Genomic DNA, 18003 nt, shown 5'->3' with positions numbered 1-18003 from the left:
AGGGTAGACTATCTTGGCCTAATTTGCTCTGTCCCTAATGTAAAATATCATCAGAGCAGGAGTATTCGACCATGAATGAGGGAAGAAAGATCTGGTAACATGAATGTAGGACTCCCTACCAAGATAACCTCTCCTATATGAAAGTATTGCTTGAGGCATCTGAGCCAATGAGGTAGTACCAGTAACAGGGATGAGCTCCCTGAAATTGGCAAAATTGGTATATACACACAGATATATATTCATCTATCTATTAATAATGACCCAGAACCATTTTCTAAGAAAGAGTCCTGATGTTACTTAGGATCTCTTTCTAAAGGCTCCTTCAACCTACGGAGAGGCTTGATATCCTCTCCTCTGTAGTATTTTCCAAGATGCCAAGTGAGGATTTCTCCCTCTAAGAATTAGTCATCAGATCTATAGGAAACAGCAAATATGATGAAATAATAAATAAGTAAATACACTATTCATCCTTGGGGATAGGGAAGAAAAAATACTTCCCATGCATTCCTCACGTGTCATAAAAGGTGACTAAAGGGGATGGGAGCAAGGAGCTAGAAACCCTCCCCTCCTTGTATTTTAACTTTCTAAAAGGGGAAACAGAAGAAGGAATCACGCGGGGAGTGCTCCTCCTCCTCGAAGGCTCAGATTGGGGTGTCTAAATGTGTGTGGATGTAACCAAGATGAGAAAAAAGGATAGATAAGTAGTATGTTTGAGAAAAGGAACCTGGATATTTTGGCTCTGAGTGAAACGAAGCTCAAGGGTAAAGGGGAAGAGTGGTTTGGGAATGTTTTGGGAGTAAAGTCAGAGGTTGGTGAGAGGACAAGAGCAAGAGAATGAGTAGCACTACTCCTCCAACAGGAGTGGTGGGAGTATATGTTATAGTGTAAGAAAGTAAACTACATTGATATAGGTAAAACTGAAAGTGGATGGAGAGAGACGGGTGATTATTAGCGCATATGCACCTGGGCATGAAAAAAAAGATCATGAGAGGCAAGTGTTTTGGGAGCAGCTGAGTGAGTGTGTTAGTAGTTTTAATGCACGAGACCAGGTTATAGTGATGGGTGATTTGAATGCAAAGGTAAGTAATGTGGCAGTTGAGGGAATAATTGGTGTACATGGGGTGTTCAGTGGTGTAAATGGAAAAGGTGAAGAGCTTGTAGATTTGTGTGCTGAAAAAGGACTGGTGATTGGGAATACCTAGTTTAAAGAGAGAGATATACATAAGCATACATATGTAAGTACGAGAGATGACCAGAAAGCATTATTGGATTATGTGTTAATTGATAGGCGCGAGAGAGACTTTTGGATGTTAATGTGCTGAGAGGTGCAACTGGAGGGATGTCTGATCATTATCTTGTGGAGGCGAAGGTGAAGATTTGTAGAGGTTTTCGGAAAAGAAGAGAGAATGTTGGGGTGAAGAGAGTGGTGAGAGTAAGTGAGCTTGGGAAGGAGACTTGTGTGAGGAGGTACCAGGAGAGACTGAGGGCAGAATGGAAAAAGGTGAGAGCAAAGGATGTAAGGGGAGTGGGGGAGGAATGGGATGTATTTAGGGAAGCAGTGATGGCTTGCGCAAAAGATGCTTGTGGCATGAGAAGCATGGGAGGTGGGCAGATTAGAAAGGGTAGTGAATGGTGGGATGAAGAAGTAAGATTATTAGTGAAAGAGAAGAGAGAGGCATTTGGAGGAGATTTGCAGGGATATAGTGCAAATGACTGGGAGACGTATAAAAGAAAGAAGCAAGAGGTCAAGAGAAAGGTGCAAGGGGTGAAAAAGAGGGTAAATGAGAGTTGGGATGAGATAGTATCATTAAATTTTAGGGAGAATAAAAAGTTGTTTTGGAAGGAGGTTAATAAAGTGCGTAGGACAAGAAAACAAATGGGAACTTCGGTGAAGGGGTTAATGGGGAGGTGATAACAAGTAGTGGTGATGTGAGAAGATGGAGTGATTACTTTGAAGGTTTGTTGAATGTGTTAGATGATAGAGTGGCAGATATAGGGTGTTTTGGTTGAGGTGGTGTGCAAAGTGAGAGGGTTAGGGAGAATGATTTGGTTAACAGAGAAGAGGTAGTAAAAGCTTTGCGGAAGATGAAAGCTGGCAAGGCAGCGGGTTTGGATGGTATTGCAGTGGAATTTATTGAAAAAGGGGGGGGATGTGTTGTTGACTGGTTGGTAAGGATATTTAATGTATGTATGACTCATGGTGAGGTGCCTGAGGATTGGCAGAATGCATGCATAGTGCCATTGTACAAAGGCAAAGGAGATAAAGGTGAGTGCTCAAATTACAGAGGTATAAGTTTGTTAAGTATTCCTGGGGAATTATATGGGAGGGTATTGAATGAGAGGGTGAAGGCATGTACAGAGTATCAGATTGGCAAAGAGCAGTGTGGTTTCAGAAGTGGTAGGGGATGTGTGGATCACATGGTTGCTTTGAAGGATGTATGTGATACTTAGAAAAGCAAATGGATTTGTATGTACAATTTATGGATCTGGAGAGGGCATATGACAGAGTTGATAGAGATGCTCTGTGAAAGGTATTAAGAATATATGGTGTGGAAGGCAAGTTGTTAGAGCAGTGAAAAGTTTTTATCGAGGATGTAAGGCATGTGTACGAGAGGGAAAAGAGGAAAGTGATTGGTTCTCAGTGAATGTAGGTTTGCAGCAGGGGTGTGTGATGTCTCCATGGTTGTTTAATTTGTTTATGGATGGGGTTGTTAGGGAGGTGAATGCAAGAGTTTTGGAAAGAGGGGCAAGTATGAAGTCTGTTGTGGATGAGAGAGCTTGGGAAGTGAGTCAGTTGTTGTTCGCTGATGATACAGCGCTGGTGGCTGATTCATGTGAGAAACTGCAGAAGCTGGTGACTGAGTTTGGTAAAGTGTGTGAAAGAAGAAAGTTAAGAGTAAATGTGAATAAGAGCAAGGTTATTAGGTACAGTAGGGTTGAGGGTCAAGTCAATTGGGAGGTAAGTTTGAATGGAGAAAAACTGGAGGAAGTAAAGTGTTTTAGATATCTGGGAGTGGATCTGGCAGCGGATGGAACCATGGAAGCAGAAGTGAATCATAGGGTGGGGGAGGGGGCGAAAATCCTGGGAGCATTGAAGAATGTGTGGAAGTCGAGAACATTATCTCGGAAAGCAAAAATGGGTATGTTTGAAGGAATAGTGGTTCCAACAATGTTGTATGGTTGCGAGGCGTGGGCTATGGATAGTGTTGTGCACAGGAGGGTGGATGTGCTGGAAATGAGATGTTTGAGGACAATGTGTGGTGTGAGGTGGTTTGATCGAGTAAGTAATGTAAGGGTAAGAGAGATGTGTGGAAATAAAAAGAGCGTGATTGAGAGAGCAGAAGAGGGTGTTTTGAAATGGTTTGGGCACATGGAGAGAATGAGTGAGGAAAGATTGACCGAGAGGATATATGTGTCGGAGGTGGAGGGAACGAGGAGAAGTGGGAGACCAAATTGGAGGTGGAAAGATGGAGTGAAAAAGATTTTGAGTGATCGGGGCCTGAACATGCAGGAGGGTGAAAGGCGGGCAAGGAATAGAGTGAATTGGATCGATGTGGTATACTGGGGTTGACGCGCTGTCAGTGGATTGAATCAGGGCATGTGAAGCGTCTGGGGTAAACCATGGAAAGTTGTGTGGGGCCTGGATGTGGAAAGGGAGCTGTGGTTTCGGGCATTATTGCATGACAGCTGGAGACTGAGTGTGAACAAATGGGGCCTTTGTTATCTTTTCCTAGCGCTACCTCGCACACATGAGGGGGAGGGGGATGGTATTCCATGTGTGGCGAGGTGGCAATGGGAATGAATAAAGGCAGGCAGTGTGAATTGTGTGCATGGGTATATATGTGTGTCTGTGTGTCTATATATATGTGTACATTGATGTATGGGTGTGTAGGTTTGCATGTGTGGACGTGTGTGTATATACATGTGTACGGGGGTGGGTTGGGCCATTTCTTTCTTCTGTCTCCTTGCGCTACCTCGCAAATGCGGGAGACAGCGACAAAGCAAAATAAATAAATATAAATATATGGTATTCCATGTGTGGCGAGGTGGCGATGGGAATGAATAAAGGCAGACAGTGTAAATTGTGTGCATGGGTATATATGTATGAGTCTGTGTGTGTATATATATATATGTATACATTGAGAAGTATAGGTATGTATATTTGCGTGTGTGGACGTGTATGTATACACATGTGTATGGGGTGGGTTGGGCCATTTCTTTCGTCTGTTTCCTTGCGCTACCTCGCAAACGCGGGAGACAGCGACAAAGCAAATAAATAAATAAAATAAATAAATATATATATATATATATATACACATATACTATCCCTGGGGATAGGGGAGAAAAAATACTTCCCACATATTCCCTGCGTGTCGTAGAAGGCGACTAAAAGGGAAGGGAGCGGGGTGCTGGAAATCTTCCCCTCTCTTTTTTTTTTTTTCTTCAAAGGAAGGTACAGAGAAGGGGGCTGGGTGAGGATGCTTCCTCAGAGGCCTAGTCCCCTGTTCTTAATGCTACCTCGCAGAGGCGGGAAATGGCGAATAGTATGAAAGAAAAAGAAAGACATACCATTAATAATTATCCTAGGACCAATTTTCATGAATATAAATACACTTACTTCCTCCCTTGGGGGTTTGACAGCACTAGGCAGGATCACAGGTTATAAAGTGGAGTGATGTGTGTGCTTCTGGCAGGGTAGTGTGGGTATCTGAGTAGTAAGTTTTTGTCTTCTTTGTGGTTGTTAAATCATGGGAATGAAGGGTCCTGGGTTATGATGAATTGTTTTGTAGGCTACAATAGGAATAGGTAATGTCCAGAGAAAGTGGGACCTATGTGTGTCTAGGGAGTGTGGTCTCCGATGGATGTATGTCTGGTGGGGTTGTGTTTATGACTGAGTTTGGAGGGTGATCATTTAGTGCTAATTGGTTACATTTCAGCATGTGCGTGCTTTGTGTTACATTTGCAGAGGGTAGAGAGGGATATGTGAGTACAGTTTGCATAGTATGAGACATAGGATAAGCTTTTTATTTCTACTTGGGGGTTCGTGGATACTTGAGTGGTTTGGCTTGCAATGAATTGAGGGGTTCACATGTTCAGATGCAACAGCACTGAAATTTTTTTTCATCGTGTAAGTGTTGAGTATATGTAGCTCCTAAGAGCCAGTGACTGTTCTGAGTGCTCTATTTTGTGTGGGTTTCAGCTTTGCTATGTTATATATTCACTTTTGAGTGGGTGGAAGACCAGGCAGGTGTTACACAGTTTACCAAGGAGTAGATTAATAGACTGAATAAGATGCTAAATTATTTTTTTTCTTGTCCAAATCTGGTGCCAGTTAATGTTCTGAGGGCATTTACTTTGTGTTCCTTCATGATGGTGTTACTGGTGTGGGGAGTTAATGTCATGTGTGCATCAAATGTGGTGCTGACAGTGGTTAGTGTTTTGCTCAATGGAATTGATTGTCTATTCAAGGTGACTGGAAGGTGTAGGCTGGATTGTGTCAGTCAAAAGTTAAAAAAGTGATAGTGAATTGGAGCAATTTTGGTATACAAGTAGCTATGTACCATAAATGGGCTGAAAGAGAAGATATAAAGCAGTTAAGGAAAACACAGAATGGTCTGTGAGGCTTGGCAAAAGATGGGGACTCTGGTTTCAGTGCATCATACATGACAGCAAGAAAGTGGATGTGAACGAATATGGCCATTCTTCATCTGTTCCTTGCTTACTCAGAGAACTGGGAATAATTATAAAAATAAATATATATACAGAACTGTAGAGAGCCAATACACATATGGATAGGTAGTTTTCAAAGACAAGGTTAAGTTTTCAATTTCATAAATAAATGCTTTTATTTGAATGTGCAAAGTCTTGCACTTGCTCATGCAGAATAAAAACTGTGAAGTAATGATGGGTTGATCCTTAACAATATACATTTTAAGATAATACCCATTTTCTACAACCAGCTGTAAATACACATTAAAAAGATATTCTTAATACTTGTATAATGGATGAATACAATTTCAACTGTAATTCTTAAATCACAGAAGCACAAAAATTTGTGCATTCAAAAAACTCTACCAGTAAAAGCTTCATAAGCATCTCACTGTGAAAGAATATGGCTTCCAATTTCATAATTAGGTGTTGTAATGGTTATATGCAGTTACTAGTCCAATAACTCTTGTGAAGCTGATGGAACAATATATTATAACTGGGTAAGGTATCATACATGTGCATTTACCAGTCTCCTAGGAACACCTTAAATAGAAACTTGATCTGACTCTCCCTCTTACAATGTATTCATCTTATTTTACCAAAGTTTACTTTTAATGACATTTGAGTTTTTAACCTTGAAAAAATTCTGTGATTCCTGCAGTCAACCAGTTACTTATACTAACAAACAAGTACTATATCATAAGCAATAAACATAGACACTTATTCCAGTACAGAAGCGTATGAAACACTTCTAGAGAGCAGCATATAAGTATGAAAATTCTCATTAATTCAGATATTTTATGTATTCTATCATTGCTGTGAAGTGAAATGGAATCTTCTCAAGACATATAATTTACCACCTTGCGGCCATCCGTTAGACAAGATTGGCAAGCCTAACTTTTTCTGACAACCTCTCAGGCATGGTTACAGGCCTCGATCTGATCAAGGTCTCTGGATAAGAGAATAAATGACAAATTTGCCACATCCTGTGAATCAAACTGGGTCACATGAGCTATATATGCTTAGTGTTTTTCATAAATCCACATATCTTATTCTCGTTTTAGAAAATACTAAAATAGATGACCAGCTAACAAAAATGAAATAAGCAAACTGGGTAAGGGCCAATACATACATAAAAAGGATGATAAGGTTGTTTCCACATATATGTACTCACAAATTGGTACTTTTAACAATGACTCTTCTCACCTTAAATATAAGTGCAAGGCAAAAACACGTATTGGCACAGTACAATCAGGCACATCAATGGTTAAGTACATGATTTATTAAATAAAAGTAATTACAATATGTTAATAACTTTCTGCTCAAAGATGAGGCCTGGAATAATAATCTTCATGTATAATTCATATACATACGAAAAATCTGATTTCAACAAAGAAAATATCTACTTTTCTCGTTTCCAAGAAGTGTCAATGTTCCATCTCAGCTGGAAAAGTCTTAAAACATCCCAGGTCCATCACCTTCTTTATTGCCCTGCTTCTCGAAGAACATAAAATCCTGAAAGATGTGAAGTCTCATGAGACAAACACCACGTATCAAAACTGAATGTAAACCTCTTCAAATCATAATGAATTAGGAAAACTAAAATTAGTATGAATGTGTACAAAATTAGTATGAATGCAACAAAAGCATGTTTAAGATGAAAACATGAGATATGACTTGCACTAAAATCTTACCAAAAAAATTAAAATAATGCAGAATGACCAAAACAAGAAAACTGCACAAATTGTAATAGTTAATCTTATAGGCAATTCATTTGTAAAATGAAGAATCTCACACTTCTGATTAACAGTCTGCTTTAGAGCTTAGTTACAAGTGACAATACTTTCTCACCAAAATGATAATATGATAATGTGACAGACACACCAATCAAACCCAGTGTAGTTCTTTCCATGCTTATTCACTGTGTCTGATATCTTTGGTCCAAGTCTCCCTTTAAAGCAAATTACATAGAAATATAAGAAAAGCAAGTCATAAACTGGTAAAAATGGAAGTGACTGAATTTGGTGCTTCATTGCAAGACAATAGGTGAGTTGTAGTGGTCAGTCATACATGCATTTAACTGCTAAATGAGAGGCATCTTATATGACAGAGAGTCCTTTTTTCATATGATCCTTCTTATAACCTACTTCATGTAACATGGTTTAGTAAAGTGATGAAGGTTATGAACAAATAATTTTCTCTCAAATCTATCATAGAGGTCTGCAGTTTTATACAATGTACATTCCTAACTGATCTAACTCGAAATTGTAAGTGATAAGCGTTTCTACATTAAATAAAAGAAATGATCTAAATAAATGTGACGACTTTTCTGAGCCTTTGATTACAGCACATCAATATGTTACCATGCTACTGGTATTCATCTACATCCAAGTTCAACCTCTGATATTCTTAACTTATACCTAAATGCCATTCCTGCCTTTGTAAACTAGCATCAGGAACAAATGAAACACAGCCTAATCTCTGATTGTCAAGGATAATGTACCAAAACCAGTCTAACTTCCACAGATAAGCCTTATAAACCACTAATGATTTGTACTGAATATCAGTTAGTAACAAGTCCTGTAATGTCCATGCCAAAGTGAAAGCAGGTGGATGGAAGCATATCCTGAACTTACCCAATCACAGGCTCAGAGAAAAAATATCAATATATTTATTATACTTTGTCGTTGTCTCCTGCGTTAGCGAGGTAGCACAAGGAAACAGATGAAAGAATGGCCCAATCTACCCAAATACACATGTACATACATACACGCCCGTATACATACCTATGCATTTCAACGTATACGAATATATTCATTTTTTTTTTTTTTTTTTTTTTTTTTTTTTTTTATACTTTGTCGCTGTCTCCCGCGTTTGCGAGGTAGCGCAAGGAAACAGACGAAAGAAATGGCCCAACCCCCCCCATACACATGTATATACATACGTCCACACACGCAAATATACATACCTACACAGCTTTCCATGGTTTACCCCAGACGCTTCACATGCCTTGATTCAATCCACTGACAGCACGTCAACCCCGGTATACCACATCGCTCCAATTCACTCTATTCCTTGCCCTCCTTTCACCCTCCTGCATGTTCAGGCCCCGATCACACAAAATCTTTTTCACTCCATCTTTCCACCTCCAATTTGGTCTCCCTCTTCTCCTCGTTCCCTCCACCTCCGACACATATATCCTCTTGGTCAATCTTTCCTCACTCATTCTCTCCATGTGCCCAAACCACTTCAAAACACCCTCTTCTGCTCTCTCAACCACGCTCTTTTTATTTCCACACATCTCTCTTACCCTTACGTTACTCACTCGATCAAACCACCTCACACCACACATTGTCCTCAAACATCTCATTTCCAGCACATCCATCCTCCTGCGCACAACTCTATCCATAGCCCACGCCTCGCAACCATACAACATTGTTGGAACCACTATTCCTTCATACATACCCATTTTTGCTTTCCGAGATAATGTTCTCGACTTCCACACATTCTTCAAGGCCCCCAGAATTTTCGCCCCCTCCCCCACCCTATGATCCACTTCCGCTTCCATGGTTCCATCCGCTGCCAGATCCACTCCCAGATATCTAAAACACTTCACTTCCTCCAGTTTTTCTCCATTCAAACTCACCTCCCAATTGAGAATAAAAAGGTGTTCTGGAAGGAGGTAAATAAAGTGCGTAAGACAAGGGAGCAAATGGGAACTTCAGTGAAGGGCGCAAATGGGGAGGTGATAACAAGTAGTGGTGATGTGAGAAGGAGATGGAGTGAGTATTTTGAAGGTTTGTTGAATGTGTTTGATGATAGAGTGGCAGATATAGGGTGTTTTGGTCGAGGTGGTGTGCAAAGTGAGAGGGTTAGGGAAAATGATTTGGTAAATAGAGAAGAGGTAGTGAAAGCTTTGCGGAAGATGAAAGCCGGCAAGGCAGCAGGTTTGGATGGTATTGCAGTGGAATTTATTAAAAAAGGGGGTGACTGTATTGTTGACTGGTTGGTAAGGTTATTTAATGTATGTATGACTCATGGTGAGGTGCCTGAGGATTGGCGGAATGCGTGCATAGTGCCATTGTACAAAGGCAAAGGGGATAAGAGTGAGTGCTCAAATTACAGAGGTATAAGTTTGTTGAGTATTCCTGGTAAATTATATGGGAGGGTATTGATTGAGAGGGTGAAGGCATGTACAGAGCATCAGATTGGGGAAGAGCAGTGTGGTTTCAGAAGTGGTAGAGGATGTGTGGATCAGGTGTTTGCTTTGAAGAATGTATGTGAGAAATACTTAGAAAAGCAAATGGATTTGTATGTAGCATTTATGGATCTGGAGAAGGCATATGATAGAGTTGATAGAGATGCTCTGTGGAAGGTATTAAGAATATATGGTGTGGGAGGAAAGTTGTTAGAAGCAGTGAAAAGTTTTTATCGAGGATGTAAGGCATGTGTACGTGTAGGAAGAGAGGAAAGTGATTGGTTCTCAGTGAATGTAGGTTTGCGGCAGGGGTGTGTGATGTCTCCATGGTTGTTTAATTTGTTTATGGATGGGGTTGTTAGGGAGGTAAATGCAAGAGTTTTGGAAAGAGGGGCAAGTATGAAGTCTGTTGGGGATGAGAGAGCTTGGGAAGTGAGTCAGTTGTTGTTCGCTGATGATACAGCGCTGGTGGCTGATTCATGTGAGAAACTGCAGAAGCTGGTGACTGAGTTTGGTAAAGTGTGTGGAAGAAGAAAGTTAAGAGTAAATGTGAATAAGAGCAAGGTTATTAGGTACAGTAGGGTTGAGGGTCAAGTCAATTGGGATATTCATTTTTATTTATTTATTATACTTTGTCGCTGTCTCCTGCGTTATCGAGGTAGCGCAAGGAAACAGATGAAAGAATGGCCCAACCCACCCACATACACGTCCACACACGCACATATACATACCTATACATCTCAATGTGTACATATACATACACACACAGACAAATACATAAATACACATGTACACAATTTATAGTCTGCCCTTATTCATTCCTGTCGCCACCCCGCCACACATGAAATAACAACCCCCTCCCCCCGCATGTGCGCGAGGTAGTGCTAGGAAAAGACAACAAAGGCCACATTTGTTCACACTCAGTCTCTAGCTGTCATGTATAATGCACCGAAACCACAGCTCCCTTTCCACATCCAGGCCCCACAGAACTTTCCATGGTTTACCCCAGACCCTTCACATGCCCTGGTTCAATCCACTGACAGCACGTCGACCCTGATATACCCCATCGCTCCAATTCACTCTATTCCTTGTATGCCCCCCACCCTCCTGCATGTTCAGGCCCCGATCACTCAGAATCTTTTTCACTCCATCTTTCCACCTCCAATTTGGTCTCCCACTTCTCCTCATTCCCTTCACCTCTGACACATATATCCTCTTTGTCAATCTTTCCTCACTCATTCTCTCCATGTGATCAAACCATTTCAAAACACCCTCTTCTGCTCTCTCAACCACACTCTTTTTATTAACACACATCTCTCTTACCCTTTCATTACTTACTCGATCAAACCACCTCACACCACATATTGTCCTCAAACATCTCATTTCCAGTACATCCACCCTCCTCCGCACAACTCTATTTATAGCCCATGCCTCGCAACCATATAACATTGTTGGAACAATACATACACAGACATATACATATATATCTATATCATATATCATATTTATATTTTGCTTTGTCACTGTCTCCCGCGTTAGCGAGGTAGCGCAAGGAAACAGACGAAAGAATGGCCCAACACACCCAAATACACATGTATATACATACATGTCCACACACGCAAATATACATACCTATACATCTCAACGTATACATGTATATACACACACAGACACATACATATATACACGTGTACATAATTCATACTGTATGCCTTTATTCATTCCCAGTGCCACCTTGCCACACATGTAATAACAACCCCCTCCCCCCTCATGAGTGCGAGGTAGTGATAGGAAAAGACAACAAAGGCCCCATATACATATATACACATATTCATACATAATGCCATTATCCATTCCCATTGTCATCCCGCCGTACATGAAATGGCACCCCCTCCCCCTGCACTCGCATGAGAGGTAGCAGAAGGAAAGACAACAAAGGCCACATTCGTTCACACTCAGTCTCTAGCTGTCATGTGTAATGCACTGAGACCACAGCTCCCTTTCCACATCCAGGCCCCACAAAACTTTCCATAGTTTACCCCAGTGTACCACATCGTTCCAATTCACTCTATTCTTTGCACACCTTTCACCCTCCTGTATGTTCAGGCCCTGATCGCTCATAATCTGTTTCACTCCATCCTTCCACCTCCAGTTGGGTCTCCCATTTCTCCTCATTCCCTTCGCCTCTGATAAATATATCCTCTTTGTCAATCTTTCCTCACTCATTCTTTCCATGTGACCAAACCATTTCAATACACTCTCTTCTACTCTCTCAACCACACTCTTTTTATTACCACACATCTCTCTTAACTTTTCATTACTTAATCAAACCACCTCACACCACATATGGTCCTCAAACATCTCATTTCCAACACATCTACCCTCCTCCGTGCAACACTATCTATAGCCTACCCCTCACAACCATATAACATTGTTGGAACAACTATTCCTTCAAACATACCCATTTTTGCTCTCCTAGATAATGTTCTCGCCTTCCACACATTCAGAGAAAAAATCTTTCTTAAAATACAAAATCCTCAACCCTCTGAATAATGTTTTTTTTAACAAAGAAAAGAGAGGACAAAAGGGACGAAGGGAAAGAGAGATGGATAGAAGGAAAAAGGAGAACAAATAATGGGAAGGGGATGCACACCCATTAAGGAAGGTAGAAAAAACCTTAAGAAATGATATTTCTACAATGATGAATATATATACCCCATAACCTCTTAAAGAACAATTTATTGATAAAATATCAGATCAGATATAAAATACAGTAAAAACTGAAGAAGGAGGAGGCACTTGTTTGAAGTTAATCCTTTAAATATACATTTTTTGTAATCAATACCTTTATAAAAGATATTTTTTATTCATTTTGCTTTGTTGCTGTCTCCCGCATTAGCGAGGTAGCGCAAGGAAACAGACGAAAGAATGGCCCAACCCACCCACATACACATGTATATACATACACCTCCACACACGCACATATACATACCTATACATCTCAATGTATACATATATATATATATATATATATATATATATATATATATATATATATATATATATATATATATACACACAAAGACAAATACATAATTCATACTGTCTGCCTTTATTAATTCCCATCGCCACCCCACCACACAAGAAATAACAACCCCCTCCCCCATCATGTGTGCGAGGTAGCGCTAGGAAAAGACAACAAAGGCCACATTCGTTCACACTCAGTCTCTAGCTGTCGTGTAATAATGCACCGAAATCACAGCTCCCTTTCCATATCCAGGCCCCACAGAACTTTCCATGGTTTACCCCAGACCCTTCACATACCCTGGTTCAATCCATTGACAGCACATCAACCCCGGTATACCACATCGTTCTAATTCACTCTATTCCTTGCACGCCTTTCACCCTCCTGCATGTTCAGGCCCCGATCACTCAAAATCTTTTTCACTCCATCTTTCCACCTCCAATTTGGTCTCCCACTTCTCCTCATTCCCTCCACCTCTGACACATACATCCTCTTGGCCAATCTTTCCTCACTCATTCTCTCCATGTGACCAAACCATTTCAAAACACCCTCTTCTGCTCTCTCAACCACACTCTTTTTATTAACACACATCTCTCTTACCCTATTATTACTTACTCGATCAAACCACCTCACACCACATATTGTCCTCAAACATCTCATTTCCAGCACATCCACCCTCCTTCACACAACTCTATCCATAGCCCACGCCTCGCAACCATATAACATTGTTGGAACCACCATTCTTTCAAAACATATCAAAAAAGATATACAAACTATTTAAATTCTGATCACACATGACATGCCTTTAATCTAAGCAGAAAGAAAACTATGGGAAAAATCTTTGAGAAATAGCAACCAAAAAAGAATAAAAAATGAACACTGAATTATGAAAATGCTATTATTACAGTTCATAAAGGGAGACTCAGGGATATTCCTACTCCAAGCTGAAGACTATGACTTGCATAGCATTCTCATGTGTGGAAAACATTCAATACAAGACGATGTAATGAGTAATACCTACATGATAATGATTAAAAGTCAATATACAATGTAAATAAAGCCTTCTCAAATTATCAAAAGGTTCGCCTATTAATGGTACTGGCTCATCTATCACCTTTAAGGCCAGGCAGATATGAGAAAGTCTTCTTCTGATGCAACAAACTAATGGCAAAAGGGATTACAAGTGTGCAATATCATCTGACTGCCTAGCGAATGTTAACTTAAAAAACTTGGTTCAGCTTAGATTTTATAAAATTTACCCAGAAATATCAAAGAATACTAACAAGCCTTCACATATATTTCATTAAACTGTAAAAACCTATGGGGATCTGGAATTATAGGACCAATAGGGACAATACCTATGCTTGTCTCTTACCATATTCTATAAAAACAAGAGAATTATAAGCACAAGTTTTTCTTTAGAACTCCCATATGAAAGAATTTCATAATTGTAAATGTTAGTATGGGCAGGATTTCTAATGCCTGCTGAAAAGTGAGGGCCTGAGGTAAACTATCATTTGTCAGATTTTGGTAATATGGCAGAACTTTATGTTACCATAAGTAAATGCTATTATATGGCTACTAAAGGATGGTGGGACCCCCACTTGATTGTATGGAAGATTATTGAACATAATTATTCATATATTACAATCCTGAATAGGAGTTTGGAGAATTAGAGTCCTTAGTGTCAGTCAGCATTAGTGAGCATATTCAAAAATATAAAATAATTCAAAAGCAGTGTTTCAAACAGTAAGCCTTGTCCAACATGCATTAGCATGACGTGCTATCCAGCTCAAATTTTCTTTGTTAAAATATAAGTAGCTCAATTCCATGCCAGCTGCTATTGTAGGTACATTAAAAAAAAAAATCTAACAGCTGATCAACATTACATACCACTTTTGTTGGTACTCATTTACTTCAATCTAATATTATACATTTAACACAAAAACCTGACATTTTATTGCTAACACTACTGGACTGAAGCATCATTAAGGAGCCAAGAGATTAAACTGATGCTGTGACAAATCAATCTTTAATGTATTTTCTTGAATTCATCTAACAATGGGTGGGAGTAGATAGAATTTCACTTCCAATCTAGTCTCTGAGTTTCAATTATATTCAGTTACATAATAATATAAACTAAAAAAAAATTTAAGGAGTAATGCGTAGCAAGCAAACTTCTTCGTAATTCCTTTGCAATCTGACGGGGGACATCATATATCAAAGATCCACCATTTCTTGCAAATGATAATACCATCTCAATATCCATATCAAGGATTAAAAGCAAACACATGTAGAATTCTAATTGCATTCATGAGGAAACAAAACAGTGATGATATTTCCACAAGTACTGTACAGCTTATGTCGCTGCTCAAAGGCTACCACATCGGCCAGATATTGAAGGTGCGTAACTAAGACTGCCTAAGAATTCAGAAGTGAAGAGCATGTATGAGAAATAATTAGGTGCTTCAAGTACGTTAATTCAACCATATTGGCTGCATATACATTGGAAAAAGCGCTGGGTCTTGTGTGATGGTATGAGGGTTAAAAGCTCTTTACATGCTAAGATTTTGACACTTTTTCATTACCCTACGTACGTTATCAGTCGTCACTGGACTTCTCAAAATACATTACATCCTGAAAATTATTTACGGGTAACATCAGAAGTAATATTATGAGAAAGACAAATATCACAATAAACAATCTAGTCTATCATATTCAGTTCATATAATGCTACACAACTTGATGCTCTGAGAGTCATGCATTTCAAAAAGAACTTTAACAACAGTTTTATATGGCAACCCAGTTTAAGAGCAAGCAAAAAATCAATCAAGAAATAAGAGGTAACTTATAGTTTACACATCTTTCCAGAGGCAATTCCGAATTTTGCCAATAATGAGCACAAATGTGAAAATTTGGTGAATGGTTAGTTGCTACTAAAATATTCTCAACTAATATTTACAAAATGTAAACTCATCTGGTGATATTTCAGAAAGGATTTGGTCTACTAAACATTTGTATAATTATAAATGTTGTTTGACATGTGTTTACCATTCATTACATTTTACTTATCAAAATAAGGAATACTTTCTTTCATTTTACAATGATTTCTACACAGTTCCCATCAAAATCATCTTCCCTAATTTATGAACCTAAAAGTATTTTCATTCATATATTTATCATACTTAGTCAGTCTCCCGATGTAGCGCAAGGAAACAGAAGAAAGAATGACCCAACCCATCCACATACTCATGTATATACACATACTTCCACACACACATATATATACATACCTATACATTTCAACATATACATACATATACATACACATACTTATACACATGTGCATATCCACACTTGCTGCCTTCATCCATTCCCGTCGCCACCCCACCACATATGAAACGGCACCCCCTCCCCCCTGCACGCACACGAGGTAGCGCTAGGAAAAGACAACAGAGGCCACACTTGTTAACACTCAGTTTCTAGCTGTCATGTGTAATGCACCGAAATCACAGCTCCCTTTCCACATCCAGGCCCAACAAACCTTAATATAGCATACCCCAGATGCTCTCACATGCCCTGGTTCAATCCACTGACAGCACGTCGACCCCAGTATACCACATCGTTCCAATTCACTCTATTCCTTGCACATCTTTCACCCTCCTGTATGTTCAGGCCCCAATCACTCAAAATCTTTTTCTTTCCAACCTTCCACCTCCAATTTGATTCTATACATTGATGAAGCTGGTATGGACATGCCTAGAAGATCCCAGAAACTCAGCTTAGGCAAGGGGCTTAGTTTAAAGAAAGGAATTGTTGTAACTGGAAATGTGTGTTGCTTTGATGTCTTTTAGAACAGCTCATGCAATGTTATTTGTTCCATGTAATTAGAATTTTTTCATGCGAATCTGCCATTTCCTGTGTTAGCAAGGCAGCATATGGAACAGATGATTGAGACTTTTAGGGAAAAATCCTCACTTGGCCCCCTTCTATGTTCCATTTTTTTGGAAAAGTAAAACTGGAAGGGAGGATTCCCCCCCCCCAACACACACACACACACACACACACATCCATTGCCTTTTACAACACGCAGGAAATATGTGGGCAGTATTCTTTCTCCCTAGCCCCAGGGATAATGTAATTAGATATGCCCAGGAATTCAAAACAAAGCCCACAATGGATTTTGGTGACACAAATGCCTTGGCAACATGTAGACAATAAAGCAGTGAATTTTGCAAACAGAAGTACCATTTTTTTTTTTTTTGAGTACCAGTGTTTCACAAGCGCTACTTTATGGGGGTTGCCAAAGAATGAAATGCCAAAGTGAAAACATAAGAGTGTATTGTTCTTTTCTGTTTCTCTAAATCTCACAGCTTTTTTAATGAATGACATATATTTGGCTGCAGCTTCCCACAATTTCTGTTTGGAGACCAGCCACCTGAGGACTGGCTGTTATGATGCCTCTTTCTTCATCCAAACAGCTAAGTTGTGGACTTCTCTTCATTCTCTTGTCTTTAAACTCACGTCTATGAACATCTACAGAGCCCTGATTAATTCTTTCTATTTCTTTAAATTTTTCTTTCACCCGGGAAGGCTTTGATTGGGGCCTATTTTTGGCCTTGCCTAAGAGTTACTTAAAGAAAGGAATATAAAAGTAAAAATACAGAGCACAATTCTTCAGGAACTGAAATGGTGTAAGTGCTGCTTCTAGGTCCTTGATACTTAAAGGTCTGGTGATGGTCACAGAAGTTTAATGTTTCGGAAAGGGTCTGCACTATGCTACCCTATGCAGAAAGCAGGATGTGAACATAGTAAAAAGTATGCAAGAAAAAGAGGAAAATGCCTACTTCCCAAAGGAATAAGATTTGTGATCCTTAAGATGTATGAGACAATGAGGCATCTGTTGAAAAAATCATTCCTTGATTGTTTAAAATAAGCATGAATGCCCAAGGAAGTTTCAAAAAAATATAAAGTAAAAATTCCTTTACAGGTTCATTAGAATATCTATTCCATATTGCTGAGTGAATGCAGTTTTCTACTCTGTATATTGTTACAAGATTTAAAATATCTA

At 39.4% G+C, this 18003-nt stretch overlaps 1 protein-coding gene across 7 annotated transcripts in view; it reads right to left on the bottom strand.

The window, feature by feature from the left end:
* Positions 1 to 5815: 5815 nt before the first annotated feature.
* Positions 5816 to 18003, bottom strand: part of scramb1 (scramblase 1) — a 67007-nt gene continuing 54819 nt past the window's right edge. For 5 of the 7 annotated variants that reach the window (XM_071680144.1, XM_071680139.1, XM_071680138.1 and 2 more), the window contains one exon: positions 5816 to 7224. In XM_071680144.1, coding sequence (XP_071536245.1) covers positions 7165 to 7224 — 60 coding nt within the window. In that variant the 3' untranslated portion in view covers positions 5816 to 7164. Of the gene's footprint in view, positions 7225 to 15529; positions 15570 to 18003 lie in introns of all 7 variants that reach the window. The other 2 variants (XM_071680143.1, XM_071680142.1) reach the window with 1 other exon arrangement.

The sequence above is a fragment of the Panulirus ornatus genome, chromosome 31 (assembly GCF_036320965.1).
Source record: "Panulirus ornatus isolate Po-2019 chromosome 31, ASM3632096v1, whole genome shotgun sequence".
Lineage (NCBI taxonomy): Eukaryota > Metazoa > Arthropoda > Malacostraca > Decapoda > Palinuridae > Panulirus > Panulirus ornatus.
Note: the sequence above shows the minus strand (reverse complement) of the source record. Positions and strands in the feature narration are given on the sequence as shown.